This window comes from Sprattus sprattus (assembly GCF_963457725.1).
Source record: "Sprattus sprattus genome assembly, chromosome: 5".
Taxonomy (NCBI): domain Eukaryota; kingdom Metazoa; phylum Chordata; class Actinopteri; order Clupeiformes; family Clupeidae; genus Sprattus; species Sprattus sprattus.
The window spans coordinates 32,887,534-32,912,533 of NC_137924.1; the positions used below are offsets into that span (position 1 = coordinate 32,887,534).

The 25,000-nt window shown below is 46.1% G+C and overlaps 1 protein-coding gene across 1 annotated transcript in view; it reads right to left on the minus strand.

Moving 5' to 3' along the window:
* The window catches only part of LOC308365469 (alsin-like), a 37,686-nt gene that overhangs the window by 11,754 nt on the left and 932 nt on the right, over positions 1-25,000 (minus strand). The window contains exons 2-22 of the mRNA XM_080838906.1: positions 24,798-24,876; positions 23,780-23,937; positions 22,334-22,760; positions 20,488-21,155; positions 19,961-20,281; positions 19,441-19,609; positions 18,700-18,796; positions 16,898-16,975; positions 15,392-15,565; positions 14,605-14,776; positions 14,106-14,292; positions 13,809-13,874; positions 11,782-11,971; positions 10,774-10,905; positions 8,513-8,641; positions 8,249-8,272; positions 4,910-4,980; positions 2,673-2,739; positions 2,231-2,448; positions 1,626-1,691; positions 1,107-1,205 (exon numbers count right to left, since the gene is read on the minus strand). Coding sequence (XP_080695032.1) covers positions 1,107-1,205; positions 1,626-1,691; positions 2,231-2,448; positions 2,673-2,739; positions 4,910-4,980; positions 8,249-8,272; positions 8,513-8,641; positions 10,774-10,905; positions 11,782-11,971; positions 13,809-13,874; positions 14,106-14,292; positions 14,605-14,776; positions 15,392-15,565; positions 16,898-16,975; positions 18,700-18,796; positions 19,441-19,609; positions 19,961-20,281; positions 20,488-21,155; positions 22,334-22,760; positions 23,780-23,937; positions 24,798-24,841 — 3,557 coding nt within the window. The 5' untranslated portion in view covers positions 24,842-24,876. The remainder of the gene's footprint in view (positions 1-1,106; positions 1,206-1,625; positions 1,692-2,230; positions 2,449-2,672; positions 2,740-4,909; positions 4,981-8,248; positions 8,273-8,512; positions 8,642-10,773; positions 10,906-11,781; positions 11,972-13,808; positions 13,875-14,105; positions 14,293-14,604; positions 14,777-15,391; positions 15,566-16,897; positions 16,976-18,699; positions 18,797-19,440; positions 19,610-19,960; positions 20,282-20,487; positions 21,156-22,333; positions 22,761-23,779; positions 23,938-24,797; positions 24,877-25,000) is intronic.

The following is a 25,000-nucleotide window of genomic DNA, read 5'->3' on the forward strand; positions in this document are numbered from 1 at the left end:
ACACACACTGAAATATAAACACACAAACAAACACACACACACACACACACACACACACAAATATAAACACATAAACACACACACACACACACACACACACACACACACACACACACACACACACACACACACACACACACACACATAAACACACACAGCAGTGCCCCACATGGCTGAGTACAGCCAAACGAAGGCAATTAAGAGGCATGGTGTTGGATGGGCGGTACTACTCCAGAGGATTCTCATAGGGAACTCCTCCCCACCCAGGTGTCTCTGGTTGTCCCTCACAGGTGCACTGAATCAATCAGGCAATCAGAAGCCTTTTTAACCTCAAGCAGAGGATCTGGACGAGAGACTGTCTTGAGCTACTGAGGAGTGAGAACCAGACGCCTTCCAAGACAGTCTCAGGGTAAGAGGCCTGTGGCCTGCCTTTCGTTTGAATCAAGAGGAATAATTGTGTCTATTTCTCCCTTGCCTCAGGAAGAGCCCGACGGAGCCCCTGACGCCAACGGCCAGCCTGGTGGAGATCTTTGAGTTACCTTTTTGCGCCCCCCCCTTTTCCCTCTTCAGTTTGTAAAATAAACTCCTTAGTTCTGTTCACCGCAACACCTGTGTCTGACTGCTCTTTTCCAATTTTGTATACCCACTGTTTGCCCTTGCAAGGCCAGGCTCCCACAACACACACACACAAAAGTATAAACACACACACAAGTATAAACACATACACACACACACAAGTATATAACACATAAACACATAAACACACACACACAAAAATATAAACACAGAAACAGTAAACACACACAAGTATAAACACATAAACACACAGACACACACAAGTATAAACACATAAGCACACACACACACAGCCACCCACACACAAATATAAACCCATAAGCACACACCCACACACACACACACACACACACACACACACACACACACACACACACACACACACACACACACAAAGCAGAGTTTATTGAGGACCATGTAGGAGTCATGCTACCTTATACACGCTACCTGAGACATACCGGTGACCTAAAAACACATCTGCAGTTGAAACACACAATCGCACCCACACACACAAACACACGCAGCCTTACCAGTAGGTCCCGAAGCCGTGCATCTTCCCCTCCTTGCAGTGTCCCTGGTAGTGGTCAGTCTTGTTTGAGTTTTTATTGGGTATGACGAAATCTCCAAACCTGCAGGTTTTTCACATACACACGAAATCACAATCAACAATGATAAGGAGATCATTACATTTACTTGATCTGAAGAGCTCCATAAAATCTTGAGGAAAAAAATAAGAATTAACCAATTGCTTTAACACAGAATTAGAAGAGGAGATTTAAATAACTGTGGGACTAAAGCTTAAGCTACAGTGGCTAGCCCATGATGTCGTTCGGCATAAAGGAATTAAACCTGTGAGGTAAAATCTAAAGCTAAAGCTAAAGTTGATGCTAAAGCTACAGTGGGTAGCCCATGATGTAGTTTGGAATAAAGGAATGAAACCCATGAGGTAAATTCAAAATCTAAAGCTAAAGTTAATGCTAAAGCTACAGTGGCTAGCCCATGATGACCCATAAAGGAATTAAACCTGTGAGGTAAAATAATGTACTGACCCGTCCTCCTGTCCCTGCTTAAACATCCCAATGTAGACGCGTCCATCGGGCCACCTCCGAGTTCCTCTGTGGGGACATCAGGAGAGAGATTGAAGAGGACGCCTCATACATCAGGAAAGAGATTAAAGAGGACGCCTCATACATCAGGAGAGAGATTAAAGAGGACGCCTCATACATCAGGACATCAGGAGAGAGATTAACGAGGACGCCTCATACATCAGGAGAGAGATTAACGAGGACGCCTCATACATCAGGAGAGAGATTAAAGAGGACGCCTCATACATCAGGAGAGAGATTAACGAGGACGCCTCATACATCAGGAGAGAGATTAACAAGGACGCCTCATACATCAGGACATCAGGAGAGATTAAAGAGGACGCCTCATACATCAGGACATCAGTAGAGATTAAAGAGGACGCCTCATACATCAGGAGAGAGATTAAAGAGGATGCCTCATACATCAGGACATCAGGAGAGAGATTAAAGAGGACGCCTCATACATCAGGACATCAGGAGAGATTAACGAGAAGAAAGTCTCTCTTCAGGAACATGAGGGTAACGGACACCACACAACAGTCTACTGAGTCGACTAGTAGATCCTGTACCTGCCGTGCGGTTTGCCACATAGCCAGCGCCCCTCGTAGGTCGCGTCCTTGTACCGCCCCTCCTTGCTGAAGGTGTGTGTGGCGGTTCGGGACATCCGCGGCTCTGCTCGTTGACCCCCACTTGACCCCAAGCCTAGGACTGACCCTGTGACCTTGGCGTCAATCTCGGCTTCCAGAAGCTTCTCCACGGCCTGATTTATGGAGCGAAGCCAGCTGGCCTAAGGGGATGCAGCAGACATGTGACTGTAGAGGAGTGCAGCACAAATACTAATAACAACACTACTGGTTAATCTGACACTCCAGAGAGTGAGTGATTCTGGAAGTCTGACCCTCCACCCACAAGAGAGAGAGAGAGAAACACACACACACACACACCCACACACACACACACACACACACACACACACACTCACACACACACATATATAGTGATAGTGTATACCTTTTCAGCAGGAGAAGAGGCCAAAGCTGTAAAACTGTCCTCAGGTGTTGTAAACTTCAGGCCAAACCTGACCACAGACACACAAACACACAAACACACACACACACACACACACACACACACACACACACACACACACACACACACACACATAAACACACACACACAAACACACACACACACACACAAATAATTAACAAAAAAATAAACAACATAAACAGCAATAAATGCACATAGAATAAGCTGATAGAAATAAACAAAGAGCACTGAGATCTGTAGGGCCTGCAGAATAAGCACAGGCCTTAAATAACACAGGCAACCCAAGGCAGAATGATTCCTCTCATTGATTAGGTGAATTAATATCAGATTATTATGACCATGACATTACAACACACTGGTAATGCTTATATAAGATTATGGCCATTACATTACACTACTCACTATAAAAACCTCTCTATAAACCCTATGGCGTTATAACCCTATGGCACTGACAGCAGGGTCAATACGAAGACAAACTGCCCTCACACATACAGAAGCACTGATAGCAGATGAGAGATGGGTTGGCATGGTTACAGTGACGGACTCCGTTCCCAGCCTAGTTCCCAGATAGTACTCTACACCATACGGGCTACAGCTTCAGCTGTGAAGAAGGCTGTTAATGATTACATTAAACACAGGCTACAACTACAGCTGTGAAGAGGGCTGTTAATGATTACATTAAACACAGGCTACAACTGCAGCTGTGAAGAAGGCTGTTAATGATTACATGAAACACATGCCTGCCCACGCCCCTAGAGCCAACACAGGGTCAGGCACTCTATTCTCTACCTGGTGCTTCCCAGAGAGAGTAGCCTCTGCTCCACTAGACTGGTGCTTCCCAGAGAGAGTAGCCTCTGCTCCACTAGACTGGTGCTACCCAGAGAGCCAGAGAGTAGCCTCTACTCCACTAGACTGGTGCTTCCCAGAGAGAGTAGCCTCTGCTCCACTAGACTGGTGCTACCCAGCGAGAGTAGCCTCTGCTCCACTACACTGGTGCTACCCAGAGAGAGTAGCCTCTGCTCCACTAGACTGGTGCTGCCCAGGGAGAGTAGCCTCTGCTCCACTACACTGGTGCTAACCAGAGAGAGTAGCCTCTGCTCCACTAGACTGGTGCTGCCCAGGGAGAGTAGCCTCTGCTCCACTAGACTGGTGCTGCCCAGAGAGAGTAGCCTCTGCTCCACTAGACTGGTGCTTCCCAGAGAGAGTAGCCTCTGCTCCACTAGACTGGTGCTTCCCAGAGAGAGTAGCCTCTGCTCCACTAGACTGGTGCTTCCCAGAGAGAGTAGCCTCTGCTCCACTAGACTGGTGCTACCCAGCGAGAGTAGCCTCTGCTCCACTACACTGGTGCTACCCAGAGAGAGTAGCCTCTGCTCCACTAGACTGGTGCTTCCCAGAGAGAGTAGCCTCTGCTCCACTAGACTGGTGCTACCCAGAGAGAGTAGCCTCTGCTCCACTAGACTGGTGCTGCCCAGGGAGAGTAGCCTCTGCTCCACTAGACTGGTGCTACCCAGCGAGAGTAGCCTCTGCTCCACTACACTGGTGCTACCCAGAGAGAGTAGCCTCTGCTCCACTAGACTGGTGCTGCCCAGGGAGAGTAGCCTCTGCTCCACTACACTGGTGCTAACCAGAGAGAGTAGCCTCTGCTCCACTAGACTGGTGCTGCCCAGGGAGAGTAGCCTCTGCTCCACTAGACTGGTGCTGCCCAGAGAGAGTAGCCTCTGCTCCACTACACTGGTGCTTCCCAGAGAGAGTAGCCTCTGCTCCACTAGACTGGTGCTACCCAGAGAGCCAGAGAGTAGCCTCTACTCCACTAGACTGGTGCTTCCCAAAGAGCAGCCTCAACTCCACTAGACTGGTGCTTCCCACAGTGGCCTCTGTTCCACTAGACTGGTGCTTCCCAGGGAGTAGCCTAGGTATTCATTAATGTAGCACAGCTTATGTGTAATACATGTTTACACACGTTTAGGGTTAATCTGTCATTTCCAGGGGTTTGAACCCTCGACTACGCCATTCAAAAGTGTTAAAGGGTTTGGTATGTTTAACCATGACTAGAGTTGAGACAGGGGTCTAAACCCTATGGATAACCATACAGTGGACCCTATGCATAACCATAATCACATATGGACCCTATGGATAACCATAATCATTTAGTGGACTCCATGAATAACCATACAGTGTGAACGCAGAGAAAGACTCACAGCCCATCGTCCTCCTCAGAGAGAGGCTCAATCCACAGGGTGGCCAGGGGGTAGATGTGGTAAGAAGAGTACTGTAAATGACACACACACACACACACACACACACACACACACACACACAAAGGGTCAACACATCACACACAAAGGGTCAACACATCACACCAGTGACCGGTAAACCCATCTTTCACCAAAACACACCAATCATATGTGTGTGGACAGGCTACTATAACTTATGTTTTGAAAAGCTTTCTTGCACATGCCTCAAGAGTGGCACGTCTCTGAAGGAGGAGACTTCACACAACAGCATGCACACACACACACACACACACTGGAGCTGTTACCGGCCCCTTTAGCCCCGCCCACAGACACACACACACACACAAAGAAACACACACACATACACAGCAGCTGTTACCCGCTAAATCAGAAAGCAGGACAGAGAATCAAAGGCTCTGAGTCATTAGGGTTTTTATTAGTGAATCAACAGATGATCAAAATGTTATCAATACAAAAGCAGAACTGTGAGTGCGGTGTCATCCTCTTATCAATGATCTTTTGATTTAAATCATGTATTTTTGATGATTTCTGAATCGTTTGAAAGCAAGAGCATAGGTTATTTTTTTCAGAATCAAGCATTTGAATGACGTTTTGACCAAAGGGTTTTTGAAAAACCTTATCTTGTTTATGTTATCGTTCCTGTAGCTGTCACAAAAGAACCACAAAGGGATGCAGTAGCCACACTCTGGAACTTGTTTCTTTTTATTTATCGTGTGTGTATGTGTGTGTGTGTGTGTGTGTGTGTGTGTGTGTATTCCAGTATCAGTTCCCTACCATTGCAAACACTCTCATGTGATGCTGCACATCCACACTGCATACGCTCACGCACACCCTCTCACATGAACACACACTCAGACACACACACACACACCCACACACACACACACACACACGAAAACACACAAACACACACACACACACACTGTTGTGCACACCTGTACACAAGCTGTAAGCTCTAGTCTCTTCAGAGTGTGACAGCTTGTCACACACGCACACACACACACACACATCAAAGTATGAAAACTGAAGATAGATACAGAAAGAAAAAGAGAGAGAGAGAACGATGAAGAAAGATGGATAAAGAAAGAGAGAGAGAGACATAAAGAATTACAAAAAGGGTTGAATGGCAGAGAGGGAGAGGACTAGAAAAGGAGGGAGATGCTTAATGTACTGAGAGAGATGTATGGGAGTGTGAAGAGGTAAGCAGGTGTGTCACTGTAAGAGAAAAGCTCTTGTTTCTAAGGGAGTGGATCAGCCTGTCATCAACTTTAAGCTCCAGGCACAGAACAAAGGCTTTGGAGGATTGCAACCGAAAGAGGCAACAGAAGTCACCTTTGTGTGTACGAACACCACATATAACACTATAGATATAACACTATACATATAACACTACACATTTAACACTATACATAAAACACTACACATATGACACTGCATATACCTGCTTTGTTCTGCTCTCTGTCCTGACATAAACATACACCACAGTTTTAAGAGCTTAAAGTCACACTTCTTTCCACAATAATTTCCTTAATAGACACACCTTTAGTGCTAAAGCTAGTTATGCTGCTCTGTCTGAGGCAAATATAGTGACTGGTTCACAGCTACCTGTGCCACACCTGACCCCATTACGGATACCTGAGGAACAAGCAAACTGACTTCACTATGGATACCTAAGGTTCAGCATGGATACCTGGGGTTTAGCATATACAAGCAACAAGCCAACTGACTTCACTATGTATACCTGTGGTTCAGCATATACAAGGAACAAGCACACTGACTTTACTATGATAACTGTGGTTCAGGGACAAGCACACTGACTTTACTATGATAACTGTGGTTCAGGGACACTGACTTTGGAATCAGAATACAAATGCATGTATAACTAGCCTGAAGGACAAATCTGCATATATAACTAGTCTGAAGGACAAATCTGCAAATATAACTAACCTGAAGGACAAATCTGCATATATAACTAATCTGAAGGACAAATCTGCATATATAACTAACCTGAAGGACAAATCTGCATATATAACTAACCTGAAGGACAAATCTGCATATATAAATAACCTGAAGGACAAGTCTGCATATATAACTAACCTGAAGGACAAATCTGCATATATAACTAACCTGAAGGACAAATCTGCATATATAACTAACCTGAAGGACAAGTCTGCATATATAACTAACCTGAAGGACAAGTCTGCATATATAACTAACCTGAAGGACAAATCTGCATATATAAATTCAATAAATAACATTCATGACTGAAGAGCATTAATAACACAGTAGGGTTCACTCCAGTAGAAATCACATACACCATGACAGCATTAGTCGTTAAACCCCCATCCATCAGTGTTTCAGAGGAATTACTTGATTACATCACAAAAGAACAGTGAGCCAGGTGAGTCATGCAACACACACACACACACACACACACACACACACACACACACACACACACACACACACACAGGTGGGGAGCAAAACAATCACAGTAGCACGGTGCTACAGTTGAGGTAAGAACTGTGGGTGTGCATGCGTGTGTGTGTGAGAGAGAGAAAGTGTGAAAGAAAGAAAGAAAGAGAGATAGAGAGAGGAAGGGAGAGAGCATGTAATCACAGCTCCTGGCTGTCAGGACTTAATCCAGAAACCTTAATTCACACCCAGAGGTAAGTAAACAAGTAGACAATGTCTACTGTGTTTGTGTGTGTGTGTGAGAGAGATAGAGAGAGAGAGAGAGAGAGAGACAGGGAGAGGTGGGTAGAAATAGGCAACAGGTATAGATTCAGAGGCAGAGTGAAAACAACATAAGCAGAAATGATACTGAAGAGAAGTGAAAGAAAATAGAGAAAGATGGAGAGACAGAGAAGGTATTGGCACACGCACGCACGCACACACACACACACACACACACACGAGCACACACACACGCACACACACACACACAAGCACGCACACACACGCACCCACACACACACGCACAAACACGCACACGCACACGCACACACACACACACTTCACTTAGTTGTTGGGAAGTACTGTTGGAATGTTGAAAGAGTGGTGTATGTGTGTGCGTTTGTTTTAGTTGTTTGAAGTGTGTTATCAGTTTAGGGAGGAGACCAGTAAAGCTTCGGTAAGAAGTAGTGAGTGGTTTCACAGACAGAAGACGAATGAAGTCAACACCCCAAGTCAAGGCGGGGAGCGAAGGGGAGGGGAGGGGAGGGTGGTTTGGAGTAAAAGATTGCTGTGGGAAAGCAAACCAAACTCCTCAAGTGTACTTACAAACTTCTTGGATGGAATGTTACCCTAAAAAAGGACATGCAAAAAGGTCCACACAAAACAATTAACACTCAAGATCAAATCCATACAATCGTTAAATTATTAAACGCAAAAGGTGTGTGTGTGTGTGTGTGTGTGGGTGTGTATATGTGTGTGTGTGTGTGTATGTGTTAGTGTGTGTGTGCGCGTGTATGTGTTAGTGTGTGTGTGTGTGTGTGTGTGTGTGTGTGTGTGTGTGTGTGTGTGTGTGTGTGAGTGCGCATTTACCTGTGTGTGCACCAGTGCGTTGTTGAAGAGGATGAAGCGGTTGACAGAGAAGCGGGCGGCGTTCTGGAGGGTAAGGGCTTTATTGTTACTCTGGCACACCAACCGTCGACTTGGAGTCCGCAAAGCATCCTGGGTAAAGAGGGAGGGGTTTAAATCACCTCAGGGGCCGACACTCCCTAGTACACTCCCTGAGCTCCCGACATATCTCTATGTTCCATGTTCCATGTTCTACTGTATGTTCTATGTTCTATGTTCCATGTTCTATTTTCTATGTTCGGTGCCTCCAGCCCACCCCTGCACACTTTCAGATAGCACAGGTCTCAAGTATCAGCTTTTGTGGACAGAGTCAACAAGTGTGTGTTTACCATTCATATCAACTAATATGGACATTGCAAAGAAAGAAAAAAAAAGAGAACGACACTGGAGAATAACACAAGTGAGGCGTATTCTGCCTGTGATCTGATTCAGAGAACTGTGAAGTGTATCGGGCAACACAGCTTTGTAAAGCCACACAGAGGAACAACAGAGCCAGAATGGAATTTCTGGCAGTGAACATTAAGAGCCCTATTTTAACGATCAGAAACGCAATTAGGACAGCGCCAAACGCAAGTAGCTGTGTGGGTGGCTCTATGGCGCATTTGCTATTATAACGGCGGAAAAAACACACTTGCGCCCAGCGCAAATGTCAAATGGGTTGGTCCAAAGGAGGTTACTCAGCCATAGGTGTGGTTTGGGCGTAATATGCAATAAACCAATCAGAGCGTCATCTCACATACCCTTTAAGAGCGAGGAGCGCATATTCCATAGCGGCTTGTTATTATAATGGCGGAATTACCTGGCGGAAGACCGTGAGGCCACCAGAACGTGTGTTGCCAGAAACAATCACGGCAATATTTTCCCATGCTTGTTTGGAGAAATGTTTCCAATGTTTGGTGGCAACATATTTGAAATAAAAGTCACAAAAACATACTTTCCGATGTTTTGGGTTCACCCTAACTGAATCACTAGGTTATGTATGCATGGTAATAATATTGCACCCATCGGTGCATGCAGTTCAACCTCACGTCTTCTAAAGTCCTCTAATCTATCCTCATTTATGTCATTGACACATCCATGATTCATGGCAATGTTGTGTAAAACACTGGGGGGGCACGTATGTGAATATGGGTGCAGTCTATAGCGCCAAGGACGCCAGGGAACCCATACTTCACCCAGAACGCCTGTGTTGTACCCGATTCAGCACCCTCCGCGGCAGATGCACCCCCTCGAGGGAGCGCACACCACTCGCTTGATCGGAAAGGAAAGCAGTTCGCCTAAACAAACGCAGGGAAAAATACTATACTACGATTTCATTATTTGTGAAAGAGATGGAAGAGAAGAGAACACAAGTGATTACAGTCTTTAGAACTGTTCTAAAGAGTACAAACAACCGATGTTTTTCTTCCAAAAACCTTGTATAATAGCGAACGCAAAAGAACACCTTTTTGTTCTGTGGAAATATATAGCCTACCCCAGCCATGACTACAAAATGAATTAACTTAATTTTCCTTTGAGCAAGTTTAATGTATTTGACACAGCGTTTCACAAGACTTAATATCGAGGGGGTGCATCTGCCGCGGAGGGTGCTGAATCTGGTACAACACTGCCATTACAATTAACCTGAATCATTTGGGTCAATGTGTACGCTACATGTATGCCTATTTTTAAAATATCTTGGATATGGATATCACAATGATTTCCTCATGTGGTAAATACTTTATTTTCCTTGTAATTATATATGGCTTGCCAAAAAATTGGTGTAAATCTCTCGTGTAGACGAGAGAAGTAAAGTGTAGGCTACTGGGCAGCCAAGCACGCGTCCTTAAAATAGTGTTCTGAATACCCGCTACAGACTTTACACATTGCGCCTCTGACATTAGACTAGCTTTTTTCTGGTCAACAGCGTACGGCGCACAGCGTTGTTTTGAAACTGCAAAATACCACTTGCGCCAGAGAAACGCCTTCTCTGTTCCGCCCCCGCCCATGTCGGTGCAAGTTCATTTTGACGCGCGCCTCTGGAGGGAAAATCCCGCTGTGCGCCGGGTGCAAGATAGGAATGATACATGCGTCGGTGAAAATGTCAATTCCGCTGGGTGCAAGATAGGGCCCTAATTGTGAAAGTGGTGTCAAAGTGATGTTTCTCAGTAATCCTGAGGTATCGTTGAGTGTTGCTAGGGTGTCTCTAGGGCGATGCTAGGGTGTCGTTGACAGGTGTCACTCACAGTGGCCTTGACTGGCAGGCTCCTCCAGAAGTCCAGCGTCTTCTCAGCCTCCTTCCTCTGCTTGAGCAGCTCCAGGGCCACAGCCTCAAACCGAGAGCAGCCCTCGTCCAGGAGAGAGTACTCCTCGGACTCCTGGAGGATCATCATCATCATCATCATCATTAATAACAAAGCCCTCGTCCAGGAGAGAGTACTCCTCCGACTCCTGGAGGATCATCATCATCATCATCATCATCATCATCATCATCATTAATAACAAAGCCCTCGTCCAGGAGAGATTACTCCTCCGACTCCTGGAGGATCATCATCATCATCATCATCATCATCATCATTAATAATATAGCCCTCGTCCAGGAGAGAGTACTCCTCCGACTCCTGGAGGATCATCATCATCATCATCATTAATAATATAGCCCTCGTCGTCATCACCACCATCATTATCACTATCGTCATTTTCGATTTCACCACCATCATAATCACTATCATCATCATCAACACATCATCATCATCATTATTATTATTAATAACATCATCATCACTATCGTCATCATCATCATCACTATTGCCATCTACATCACTATGGCCAACATCGCTATCGTCATCATCGATATCATCTTCATCGCTATCATCATCACTGTTATGGCATTGCTATGAACACATTCATTACCGTTGTTACCATAATCATAATCATAAAGAGCATCATTTAATCACATACTGTACGTAATCACCACCACCACCACCACAACCGATAACCATAACCATCATCACCAATGTAATATGTATGGCCATCGTCATGGTAGTTGAAGACACACTATTAAAGTACTGTAGTCTGTTGCCAGAGATGATGTTATTATTAGCAGTTATCATTACATTAGTACAGAGATGATTTTATTATTACCAGTACTTATTATATAAGTACAGAGATGATTTTATTATTAGCAGTAACTATTATATAAGTACAGAGATGACATTATTATTAGCAGTAATGAGTGTCTGTGAGGCACTGACCACGTGGAAGCAGGTGGCCAGCTTGAGAAGGAGACGGCTGTACTGATGCATGTGTCTCACGGGCAGGTAAAGCAGGGACTGCAGCAGCCCAGAACCGGAACTGGAACCGGAACTAGGACAAGGAGAAGAACCTTTCTCTCTGGACTCAGAGAGCTGCTCGAGAACCTCCAGCTTCTTCCCAAAACACTCCCTAAAGAGCAGAGAGAAGGAGAGAAATACAAAAAGTTGTGCAAATACAACCATGCCACATGCACATTCACCATTCAGCGAGTACCATCCCACTAGTGGGTTTAAAATGTTGTAGAATGAACATTCTACAGAATATATGGGACCATCAAATATAAAGTGGAATTTTTTAATCTTACATTGTTGATGAACACATTCTTTTATTGGAATGTTCAAAACTCCCCTGTGAGAAGGCTAAGCAGAATGAAACTATTGCCAAACTGCTCAGTTGCTTCAGTAGTTATGCTATCTACACAACTTTTTTTATGTCTACATTGACTCGGTTAGTTGTGTATGTGCAACACGAATGTAGCCGAGGATTGTAGGTCTTAACTGAAGCGCTCTAGACCAGGGGTTTTCAACTGGTTTTGTCCCAGGGACCACCATTCTGACTAGAAAGTAATCCACGGCCCACTGATGTGCCTGCGGCGTGCGTGTGTGCGTTCGTTTGTGCATGTGTGGGGAGAGGGGAGACCTGTCAGTGTAATATCTGGGCATGGTGAAGTCCACACAGTCTGTCTATTCGTGGCGAAATGGTAGACACCGAGTCTCATATCATCCTCTTGCCCTGTACTTATTCTTCAAGTACGCAAAAACAAAAATGCTCTCACACAGGTAGTTTGAAAGTTTGCAAAATACACCTCATTGCTTTTGCAGCAAGCTCTGGAAATTCCGTCTGGCAACTTATCCAGAACTTAAGTCATATGAAAATCACGCAATGCATTAACATCAGCAAAGCACAGGCTACCATAGACTGGATAGGTTCAAGGTTACATTCTGTCAGCGTGAATAACCTTTATATTATTTCAGACATATTTTTCTTATTTCAGACATTTTCAAGAGTAATCTGGAAATGTGTTGAAATATCAAAGCAAATATATATATATATATATATTTTTTTTTTTAAATCGCAGACCCCCTGCAATGAAAACCTCTGCTCTAGACCATTATTGTTAGGTTATTGCTAATGCATAGACCAAAAATCCATTGAAACACATAGTAGCTAGCTAGCCTCTCTGCTAATAAGTATAACGTGAGCAGGCATACCTCACAGATATTGACAGCGCATTGATTTTGAAAGAGGAACAGAGAAACGCAATCAAGGCATTTGTCGATCGAAAAGATGCTTTTGCCGTCCTTCCTACGGGATCCGGTGAAAGTTTGAATGTATCAGATGGCCATACTACGTTGCTCTGATTGGTTCTAGGTATCCAATTGAGCGAAGAGGCATTATTTTTCCCTGGTTTGTTGAAACACGCCCCATAATCACAGCCCAATGGGTCAGTATCAGACTAATATTCTGACTAGAATTATGAGTAGGACATCGTCAGGCTAAGTAGCAGTAGTAACAGTAGCAGAATTAACTAGAGCAATCCGAGATTTCTGACCTCCAGCAAGGGTTGACGTTGATAGTAAAGCAAGATCTAAAACGTTCATCTGAACAATAGCCCAAAGTCTACATTCATTGTAAATTTCATTAAAATCCGGTCATTGGTTTTCGAGAAATGTCACTTTAGGTGTGAAAACAAAGATCCGGATCCAGAATCCGGATCATCCAGGACCAAGATCCACCTCTTGTGAAAATTTCAGAAAGATCCGCCCAGTAGTTTCTGAGAAATCTTGTCCACAGACAGACAGACAGACAAACAGACGGACAAATAAATTAATTAATTAACGGACCCGATCGCATAACCTCCTTGCTGGAGGTAACAATAGCAGTAGTAGTAGCAGCAGCAGTAGTAGTAGTAGCAGTAGAAGAAGTATGAGTAGTAAGTGCTGTACTGTAGATATGAAGGACTCACTGTAAGGGCTTGAGCAGGCCTTGGAAGCCCCCCATCACAAGGAAGTTCCCCACTGAGCTGCTGTACCTAGGGATGGACACACACACACACACACACACACACACACACACAGACACACACACACACACACACACACACACACACACACACACACACACACACACACACACACACACACACACACACACACACACACAGAGAAACATCAAATAAATAAACATACAGAACTGAATATTCACCTGATTCACGCCTGATTGCCCAATGGACATCAGACATCCTCCACAGATTTTTACTCACATCTTATAGGTGTCCAGGAACATGCCTGTTTGTTTGAGCATGACTAGGCCCCGCACATCCCTGTCTCTCTGCAGGAAGCGGGTCAAGGAGATGGAGTGCTGGCCAATAAGGTGACAGAGCCGACTGAAACTTCCTGCTAGGCTCTGCAGGAGCAAGAACGACTGTCCAAGACACACCCTCACACCTTCTACCAGCCAATCACAGGAAGGCAGAGACAGGAAGTCAAAGATTATTTTGTTAAATAAACAAATGTGACATCACGGTTCCTTATGGCCTGTTCTATTTGTAGGAGATAATTAACCTCTGTGCCGTTTGTTCAAAGCTGAGGAACTGTATGTCACGCTAAGATCACTTACATCAGAGTGTGGCCACTAAAAGTTTAACCAGAACTCCTCAACAGAACAACCAAACCACTGAGAAACTCAAATCTGCCCCTGTGAACTCTGACCTCTGATATTTGACTTGTGCCCTGTAACCCTTCCGTGGCTGCAGTACCTACCCCGTGCGAGTAGGGGACGCAGTATCTTGGTCCTGATGGCGCTGAGGTGGCAGTAGAACTTCCTCTCAGCAGCACAGAGCTCATGGAGGGAGGAGATGAAGCCCATGATGTTCTGATCCGACAGGGAGAGGCAACTCTGACCGCCCGCAAACACACTGCTCACATAACCTATCTGGAAACACACACACACACAGGCAAACACACACACACACACACACACATACACACACACACACACACACACACACACACACACACACACACACACACACACACAGGTAAACACACTGCTCACATAACCTATCTGGAAACACACACACACACACACACACACACAGGTAAACACACGCACGCGCACGCACACGACACACGCACACGCACACGCACACGCACACGCACACGCACACGCACACGCACACGCACACGCACACGCACACACACAAACACAAAAACATTCAGCTCATGTAACCTTCATATGGGTTCTTACTTTCGTACAGAATAGAAACAGTGCAGGTGTTTTTATGTCTGTATGTTTTAACCATATATACTCATGAAGGTGTAAGCCAAACACACACACACACACACACACACACACACACATATTTAAAGAAACACAAACATGTAGCATGGTAGTAGTGTAGGGGTCTGTGTGTATTTCAAAACACAGACACCCACACACACAGACACACACACACAGACACACACACACACAGTCACACACACACAGACACACACACACACAGTCACACACACACAAACAAACACACACACAAACACACACACTTACGTTCATGCAGAAAGGTAGCAGGGCAGGAGTCTGTGTGTAATTCCCCGTAGGCCCGTCCTCTGACATCTGCTCTCCGCTGTAGTAGAGGATGGGCTGGACACAGTCTCCATCAGCCAGCAGCACAGTGTGGGTCTGACCTGCACCCAAATCCCACACACGGATGCCCTCTGACATCTAACACACACACACACACACGCGCATCCATTGAAAATCATTACCACGATACCTTCCTAGCATCCCTCTTTCTGAAAAACACATAATCGACACAAAGAAGCCCCCCCCCCCCCTCCACACACACACACACAAGGAGAGGAACACACACACTAGGACAGAAACACACGCTCTCTCTCACACACACACACACACCAACACAAGGACAGGAACACACACTCTCTCTCTTACACACACACACACACACGCACAAGGACAGGAACAATGCACTCAATCACACACACACACACACACACACACAAGGACAGGAAGACACACACACACACACACTCACACACACACAAGTACAGGAACAATGCACTAAATCAAGCATGTAATCCTGATGCTGTGTTTTCCAGTTGTGTTGTACAGTGCCTTGTCTCTGCTGTTAAGCCCTGTGTCACGCTAAGAGGTTTATGACTCAGTGTGTGTCCTTACACTCGTGTTCTTACACTCATGACATCAGTCTTCAGGGAAGACAGACTCACGCCAGATTCACACCACATTTGACCCCCATCTGACCTGCTTCCTGGATTATGTACCCACTGTGTGCCACAGGTGACTATGTACCCACAGGTGACTATGTGCCCACAGGTGACTATGTGCCCACAGGTGACTATGTACCACAGGTGACTTTGAGCCACAGGTGACTATGAGCCACAGGTGACTATGTGCCACAGGTGACCATGTGCCCACAGGTGACTATGTACCCACAGGTGGCTACGTACCACAGATGACTATTTGCCAAAGGTGACTATGTGCCCACAGGTGACTATGTGCCCACAGGTGACTATGTTCCACAGGTGACTATGTGCCACAGGTGACTATGTGCCCACAGGTGACTATGTTCCCACAGGTGACTATGTGCCACAGGTAACTATGTGCCCACAGGTGACTATGTGCCCACAGGTGACTATGTGCCCACAGATGACTATGTGCCACAGGTGACTATGTTCCCACAGGTGACTATGTGCCACAGGTAACTATGTGCCCACAGGTGACTATGTGCCCACAGGTGACTATGAGCCACAGGTGACTATGTGCCCGCAGGTGACTATGTACCCACAGGTGGCTACGTACCACAGATGACTATTTGCCAAAGGTGACTATGTGCCACAGGTAACTATGTGCCCACAGATGACTATGTGCCACAGGTGACTATGTTCCCACAGGTGACTATGTGCCCACAGGTGACTATGTGCCCACAGGTGACTATGTGCCCACAGATGACTATGTGCCACAGGTGACTATGTAACACAGGAGGAACAGCAGGGGTGGCGGGGGTTGCAGCGTTACCTTAACAGGCTGGGGAGCCGTGCTCAGGGAGTTCAGGTGGCCCAGCTGACCTGTCTTATTACTGCCCCACGAAAACACCTAAGAGAGGAACACACACACACACACAACACACACGCACGCACGCACACACACACGCACACACACACACAAATTCACGCACACGCACACGCACACGCACACAGGCACACACACACACACACACACACACACTTCAATCACTATACAGCTCTACCCTTAAGTCCTTACTTTCATCTGTTTTTACCTAAACAATTTGAAAACTTTAATTAAACTTCACTTCTACATCCAGGTCACAGGAGAGCAAAGACAATGCCTAGTCATGGTTTCCTCACACAGGAGCTGAGTAATGGGTTTACTGCCGGCCTCTTCATTTTGGGTCATTTCATAGCAGCCCTCACTACAGAGACAAACCAGTGGAGACCGGAATTTCAAAAGGGGCAAAGAATGTGTGTGTGTTTGTCTGTCTGTGTGCGTGTGAGAGAGAGAGAGAGAGAGAGAGAGAGAGAGAGAGAGAGAGAGAGAGAGAGAGAGAGAGAGAATGCGTATACACGTGTTAGTTTCTACATGTGAGTGAGTTCATATGTGTCTGATAAGATGGTAACAAAAGACGCTATCAACTGCATTTTGGAACAGCGTTTTTTTTCAACATGAAAAAGGGCTCTGCTCTGCCCAGCGTATGAAGTTGCCAGCGAAAGGGGAAAAAAGGAAGAAAGGAAGAAAGAAAGACAGAAAACTATTTACAGGAATTAGAACTAGGAATGGATGAGCAAAAAGATGAAAGTGAAAATAAGGCCTTCTTCTCATCCAACTAAACTAAGTCCAGAGGTTTAGGCCTTCTTCTCATCCAACTAAACTAAGTCCAGAGGTTTAGGCCTTCTCCTCATCCAACTAAACTAAGTCCTAAGGTTTAGGCCTTCTCCTCATCCAACTAAACTAAGTCCAGAGGTTTAGGCCTTCTCCTCATCCAACTAAACTAAGTCCTAAGGTTTAGGCCTTCTCCTCATCCAACTAAACTAAGTCCAGAGGTTTAGGCCTTCTCCTCATCCAACTAAACTAAGTCCAGAGGTTTAGGCCTTCTTCTCATCCAACTAAACTAAGTCCAGAGGTTTAGGCCTTCTCCTCATCCAACTAAACTAAGTCCTAAGGTTTAGGCCTTCTCCTCATCCAACTAAACTAAGTCCAGAGGTTTAGGCCTTCTCCTCATCCAACTAAACTAAGTCCAGAGGTTTAGGCCTTCTCCTCATCCAACTAAACTAAGTCCAGAGGTTTAGGCTTTCTCCTCATCCAACTAAACTAAGTCCAGAGGTTTAGGCCTTCTCCTCATCCAACTAAATTAAGTCCTAAGGTTTAGGCCTTCTCCTCATCCAACTCAACTAAGTCTTTAGGTTTAGGCCTTTAAGGTTTAAGGTTGGGTTCACATGAGACGTCTTTTGTGAAGCTGCCAGTGTCTGTTTTACAAAATAATCCTTATTTTTTTAGTGTTTTATTGTTTGAGAATGTGTATGTGTGGGAATAAGCATTGCTTCTAGTACACATGAGTGAGTCTCTTTGTGAGAAAGTTTTAGTGGTGGAGTGATTTCATGAGAAAAGCACATGCATGTGTGTGTGTGTGTGTGTGTGTGTGTGTGCATTCATTCATACTGTATATGTGTGGGTGGCTGTGTTTGTGTGTAGGTGTATTTGTGGTGGAGTGATAACGGAAGGAAAAACCACATGCATGTGAGAGTGTGTGGTGTGTGTGTGTGTGTGTGTGTGTGCGCGTGTGTGTGTGTGTGTGTCCAGACCTGACACTGCGCCGTGAGGGCCAGAGAGTGGTGAGCCCCAGTCTCCAGCTTCACCACTTCCCTTTTACTCAGACTCTTAATACAGAGAGGCTGCAGCCTGAGGAGAGAGAGTGAGAGAGAGAGAGAGAGAGAGAGAGAGAGACTTTTTTATCCAAAGCGACTTACAAGGATGTACAGTATATAGATTTTACATCCAAACTGATTGCACAGTGAGAAATTGTTCGACAGTGAGGAATCGATCGATAGCAACCTTCTGATTACTAAACGACTTCTCTACCTCCTCTACCACTGTCGCCCCCCAACTGATAAAAGCACAAACTCCCAGCCTTCATTTAGGCCTTCTCTTCATCCGACTAAACTAAGTCCTAAGGTTGTGTTTACAATCACATGCCACGTCTTTTTGAAGCTGCTCATTCGTGGAGTAAAACTGGACCTCCTACTGTATGCTCAAGATCTTTACAACAACAAAAGGAATCCCCTTAGCAAAGAAGACACACTGAGACACATATTTAGAGTGCTCTCATTTTGATCCCATTCAGACCAATGGTAGAGCTAGTTCAGTACTGTGTACCACCTCTGACTGACCTGGGGACCAATGGTAGAGCTAGTTCAGTACTGTGTACTACCTCTGACTGACCTGGGGACCAATGGGAGAGCTAGTTCAGTACTATGAACTACCTCTGACTGACCTGGGGACCAATGGGAGAGCTAGTTCAGTACTGTGTACCACCTCTGACTGACCTGGGTAGGCGGTCCCCGTGGCCAAGCTGACCCTCCTGGCCACGCCCCCAGCTCCACACCTCTGTGTACAGAGAAGGCAGCAGAGGTTCCGTTTCCATGGGAACGGGCATCTTCTTGCCTCCTGCAGAGCCAACTCGCCGATGGCCCCGCTTTGGCAGGGATGGAGAACCTGAAGAGAGGAGATGAACACACACACACACAAAATATTTTTTTATATAAAATAAGACTCAGAACTAGAAAAAATAGAACTCACACTGTGTATGTGTGTGTGTGTGTGTGTGTGTGTGTGTGTGTGTGTGTGTGTGTGTGTGTGTGTGTGTAGGCCTGACTAATGTGTGCATATGTGTGTGTGTGCATTAGTCTCAGTTGTGTGTGTGTGGGGGGGGGGGGGGGGGGGTCGCAGGTGCGTGTGTGTGTGTGTACGTTGGCAAGTCTCAGGTGTGTGTGTGTGTGTGTGTGTGTGTGTGGGGAGGGGGTCTCAGGTGCGGTGTGTGTGTATGTCTCAGGTGTGTGCTGGTACCATGGCAGGTGAGCACAGGTAGCGAGCTCCTGCGGCTGAGCCCTTTGATCTCCTCCAGTCGTATATCAGTCAGGCTGGTGCTCCTGGTGTTCTGAGGCAGGTCCTCCACACTCAGGAGCCCGCTCAAGGGGTCCCTCCGCCCCTCACACAGCCCCCGGGCACCCCCCTCACACCCAGGCCCACCAGGAGTCTCCAGGTCCCTCTCCACACCGGAGTCGTCGAAGGAGTCGTCACAGGTGGACGCCAGGTGCTCTTCGAAGGGGGAGGACAGGTGAGTGTGTGGACAGGTCAGCAGGCAGGCAGGCGTGTGGAGGGTGATACCTGGATGGGTCACATGCAGTGGTATTACACCCGGAATGCAGTCCACCTACATAGGGCACACTTGAATGTACCATATATGGATGAGGCACACCTGTATGTGAAACACCTGTATGAGATTCACCTGTATAGGGCATACTGAGATCTGTTCATGAATGCTATTGGACGATCACTGTGCATACATGGTATGGTACCTGGATGAGGTTTACCTGGTTGGCTCCCACCTGGCTGCAGCGGGCGGCGGTGGTTTGCAGGTGCAGGGTGAATGGGGGCTGGAGTGTGGTCTGGAGATGGGGTAAGGGTGATGGTGGCTTTGCCACTGTCAGGTGAGGAGGCCATTAAGTGGGTGGCAATGCCAGGGTGCTCAGAGAGTGACAGGTCCGACAAGCGTTTGAGGTAGTCCTTCAGGTCCTGCTCGTCAGGGAACGGAGAACTCTTAGTTCTCCTCAGAGGAACTTTGGCAGCGTCCGTCTGAGCTGTCGAGTTCCCTTCATCTAGTTCTTCCATGTTCTCAGCTTCAGAACCCACCTGTGCAAAACCTCGAACGGAGCCCATTGAAGGGCAGAACGTCTCAGACGTCATCGACGAGCCTACCGGAGTGACCTCTTTGCTGACCTCGTTTGACCCTTGTGAACTCTGACCATGCTGCTGCGGCCGCTCTGGGGCGCTCTGCCTCTTGACCTCGTTCAGCTCCATTCCTAGGGGGCAGTAGTGGTTGTCGGAGATGATGACGTGGTCGTCCCGGTCGATCATGGTGTAGAGGAGCTGCTGGCAGCGGCCACACTTGTCCAGGGACAGAGTCCGAGCCGTGGGCGAGGGAAGGGAGCGCACCAGGGCCAGGCTGTGGAAGCCTCCACACGCCACCTGCACCACGTACCTGCAGGACACACAAGATTAGAAAAAAATATTTTTAAAAAATAAATCAACACCACTACACCTGCTCCACACACCTGAGGGACACACAGGTCAAATACATCAACAGGTAAATATAGACGGCTATATCAGCGCAAAACCTCTGCCACCTGTCTCACATACATGCAGGAACACAAAGGGCAAATACATAACCCCTCAGCTAAATGTTCATAAATGCCTAAGTGAGTTGGATTGACACGCAGCGACGTAAGAACATCTACACCTGCACACAGGGACATACAGGGCCAATCTACACAGAATATCACTCCACGCAAATCTGAACAGTCCAGGTACTGACTGTAGAAGCTCTGTTAGAATTTGTTTGAATCAGAAAAACTAATTTACAAAAATATATTATATATTATCATTTACAAAATCAATATTTTCTCTCCATTATTCCTCCAATCCTTATAAACAGCACTGTACCCCAAGTCAAGGCCGAATCTCGATTCTTCCCCTTGCCCCTTTTGCTTTGTCTTTGTCTTTGTCTTAACCCTAGCACTTGCAAGTGTAAGGGCCAAGGGCTGAAAACGTTCCCCTATGAAATGAGACGCCACTCGGTTTCGGGTACGTCATGCGTGACTGTATGAGCTATGAAACTAGCGATTTAAAAAAAGTTTCAATGAAGACCATGGTTGCAAATATATATGTATACAACTGTGTAGAGCACGAAACAAGACTGTCGTCATTTTTAAATTAATTATAAGCCAAAAATACTTACATGTAGTGTATGTAGCATCTAGCTGGCAAGCTACCATATAAGCCAATGGAGTGGTGGCATACGCGCTAATTGTAACCTAAAACTACCGTTTGAAAGCTTCAGTTAAGACCTACAATACTATGCATCGTTCGTGTAGCACATTTCAGATCAAACCGAGTGTAAAATATTCCTCGCTTCAAGCAGCCATGTTTTTTTGAAAATTCCCGAGCTGGTTTCGCAGTGTGCTCTGGGATAGCCCTTGGAGGAGCAAGGTAGCTCTCCGATGATCTTAAAACCAAGGGGTACATACCCCTCAATCTTATCCCTTAATCTTGATCAAATTGGGTATTGAGACACCACTAGCTCTCACATGAACACGCAATTTCAAGGGTAAGGGGGAAGATAAGGGGTAAGGGGAAGTATTGAGATTGGGCCCAACTCACCTCCCGGCCAGGTCTTCTACCTTCTGCGGTCGGCAGACAGGTGCGTTACCGTGGGAGACGAGGCCGAGCTGGCAGCCGCTGCCCCATGCCCACACCTCGTGCCCGACGGAGAGCGCCAGTGTGTGCTGGGCACCGCACGCCAGACTTGCCGCCCTCACCAGCCGCGGGGCGGTGCCCTCCACATCCAGCAGCGTGACGGGCGTAGGGCTGGGCACCAGGCTCCGCCCCGCCAGGCCGCACTGCCCGTGGCCGTTGTCGCCCCACATCAGCACGCAGCCGTCACGCGTCACTGCCCCGCAGTGGAAGCTTCCGGAAGCCACGGCAACCACGCCCCGCCCATTCAGACACGCCTCCAGCAGGGGCTCCGCCGAGTGGGATGCTGCGCCCTGTTTCCATGGTAACTCCCCAAAGCTGTACACAAACCCACCTGAAAAGGCAAGTTAATTCATTAAATGTAAGTTAAAACAATAAATAATGTTTCAATAACATTGCTACTACTGCAGTTCCTCTTTTTCTTCTTCTTCTTCTTCTTATCATTATTGTTATTATTGTTATCATTACTATCATTATTGTTATTGTTATTATTGTTATCACTTTGGTGGTGGTGGTTGTGGTATTATTATTATAAGGGAGAATACAAACATAGCCAACCACATGTGATAGTGGTCACATACATGTGTCAACACTCTAGCAGCAGTGATTAACTAGAGACAGCAGCTAATGATGCTAATGAATGGGAGGTATGTGACAAGCTGCCAAAGCATTTACACTGGAGACCCTAACCTTCACACACAGCCTAAACGTCTCAAATGATTCATTACACTGAGGGAAGCTGACAAATGCAAAACCACAATGATATTATGTCGTGTTAAGAGATTCTATGGAAGAGTGTTTCTGTGTTGTTTCTATGTTCTATGTTTTTTACTTAAGTAATCTTCAAGGCATTCACTAAACATTTGTTGATATTGTGATATGATCTACAAATGGTGATAATGGTGCAGATTACAAATGTAATGGTGATGATGGTGTAATTTGTAAGATGTAATGGTGATGATGGTGTAATTTGTGAGATGTAATGGTGATGATGGTGTAATTTGTGAGATGTACTGATGATGATGGTGTAATTTTAGAGATGTACTGATGATGATGGTGTAACTTGTGAGATGTGATGATGTTCTGTTGAATGAAGTCAGAAGTGTGGGCATTTCTTTAACTATTTAGTCGCCAGTCACTCAATAAGAAGCTATTTTGAATGCATCACTCTCTAGGAAGGCAACAGGCTGCTGTGTACACAGACGGTCTAGAAGAGCAACGGGCTGCACACACACACACACACAGACACACAGACACACAGACACAGACACAGACACACACACACACACACACACACACACACACACACACACACACACACACACACACACACACACACACACACGGTCTCACCTTCAGTAAGTATGACGCTGTGGCAGGAGCCCAGGGCCGCCTGGATCACCGGCCTGCAGAGGAGCACTCGCTCAGGGCTGATGCTGCAGGAGTAGCCCCTCCAGCGATGGAGCACGCCTTGCTCACTGGAGCTCCCCTCACCATCGTCCTCTCCAGAGCTGCACAGGTGGGGGGGGAGATAGATAGTGAGATATAGATAGTGAGGAGGGAGGGGGATAGAGAGGAAGGAGGGAGAGAGAGGGGAAGGAGGGAGAGAGAGGGGAAGGAGGGAGAGAGAGGGGAAGGAGGGGAGAGATAGATAGTGAGGAGGGAGGGGGAGAGAGAGGAGGGAGGGAGATTCAATACTTGTTTATTGAACCCATATTCAAATCTTTACATAACTGCACCCTTAATGCACCCCTAAAACACACTATGCATAAGAACATCCAATACATACATCTTTTAAGATCCACAAGTATTACATCCCAAGATTCAAAGGAGAGGGATAGAGATAGAGAGAGAGAGAGAGACAGAGGGAGAGATAGAGAGAAACATGTAATACACACATAAAGAGAAAGAGAAGGCATACATAGACACAGATGGATAGGGAGGGGGAGACAGACAATGAAAGAGAGACAGAGAGAGAAGGGTTGACAGAAAGTGAAAGAGACAGAGAGAAAGACACAGACACAGACAGAGAGACAGAGAAATGGTGAAGTTCTCTACGTTTTATAGGGCCAGACGTTGTTCCCATTTTTTTCAGGCACATACGGTTTCAGACAGGACAGACATCCTGCACACTTGCCTCAATAAACTTTGTGCAATACAGTAGAAATCCTCTTCGGCTCTACGTTTAGCACTCACATATATTATAAGGGCCGACAACATTTCCCATCAACACACATGTAGCAGAACACACAGTGCATAGTCCACAGAGAGATACAAATTAGAGCAGGCTACTTAGAGGGAATGGAGAATCACCTTGTGATTACACAAACACACATTACAGGAACCTTGACACGCAGTATGATAGCATTACCTCTTACTGGTGGCCATCAGTGTGCCATCATGCTGTCTGTTCATCACACTGGCATCATCTGAGAGTAGTCCTGCAGTCTCTTAAAGAAAGGTGGTTGGGCAGATCATTCCAATAGAAGTGTCTATGGTTTATATGACTGCAGGAACATTCAAATAGAAGTGTCCATGGTTTATATGACAGCAGGAACATTCCAATTACTGTGT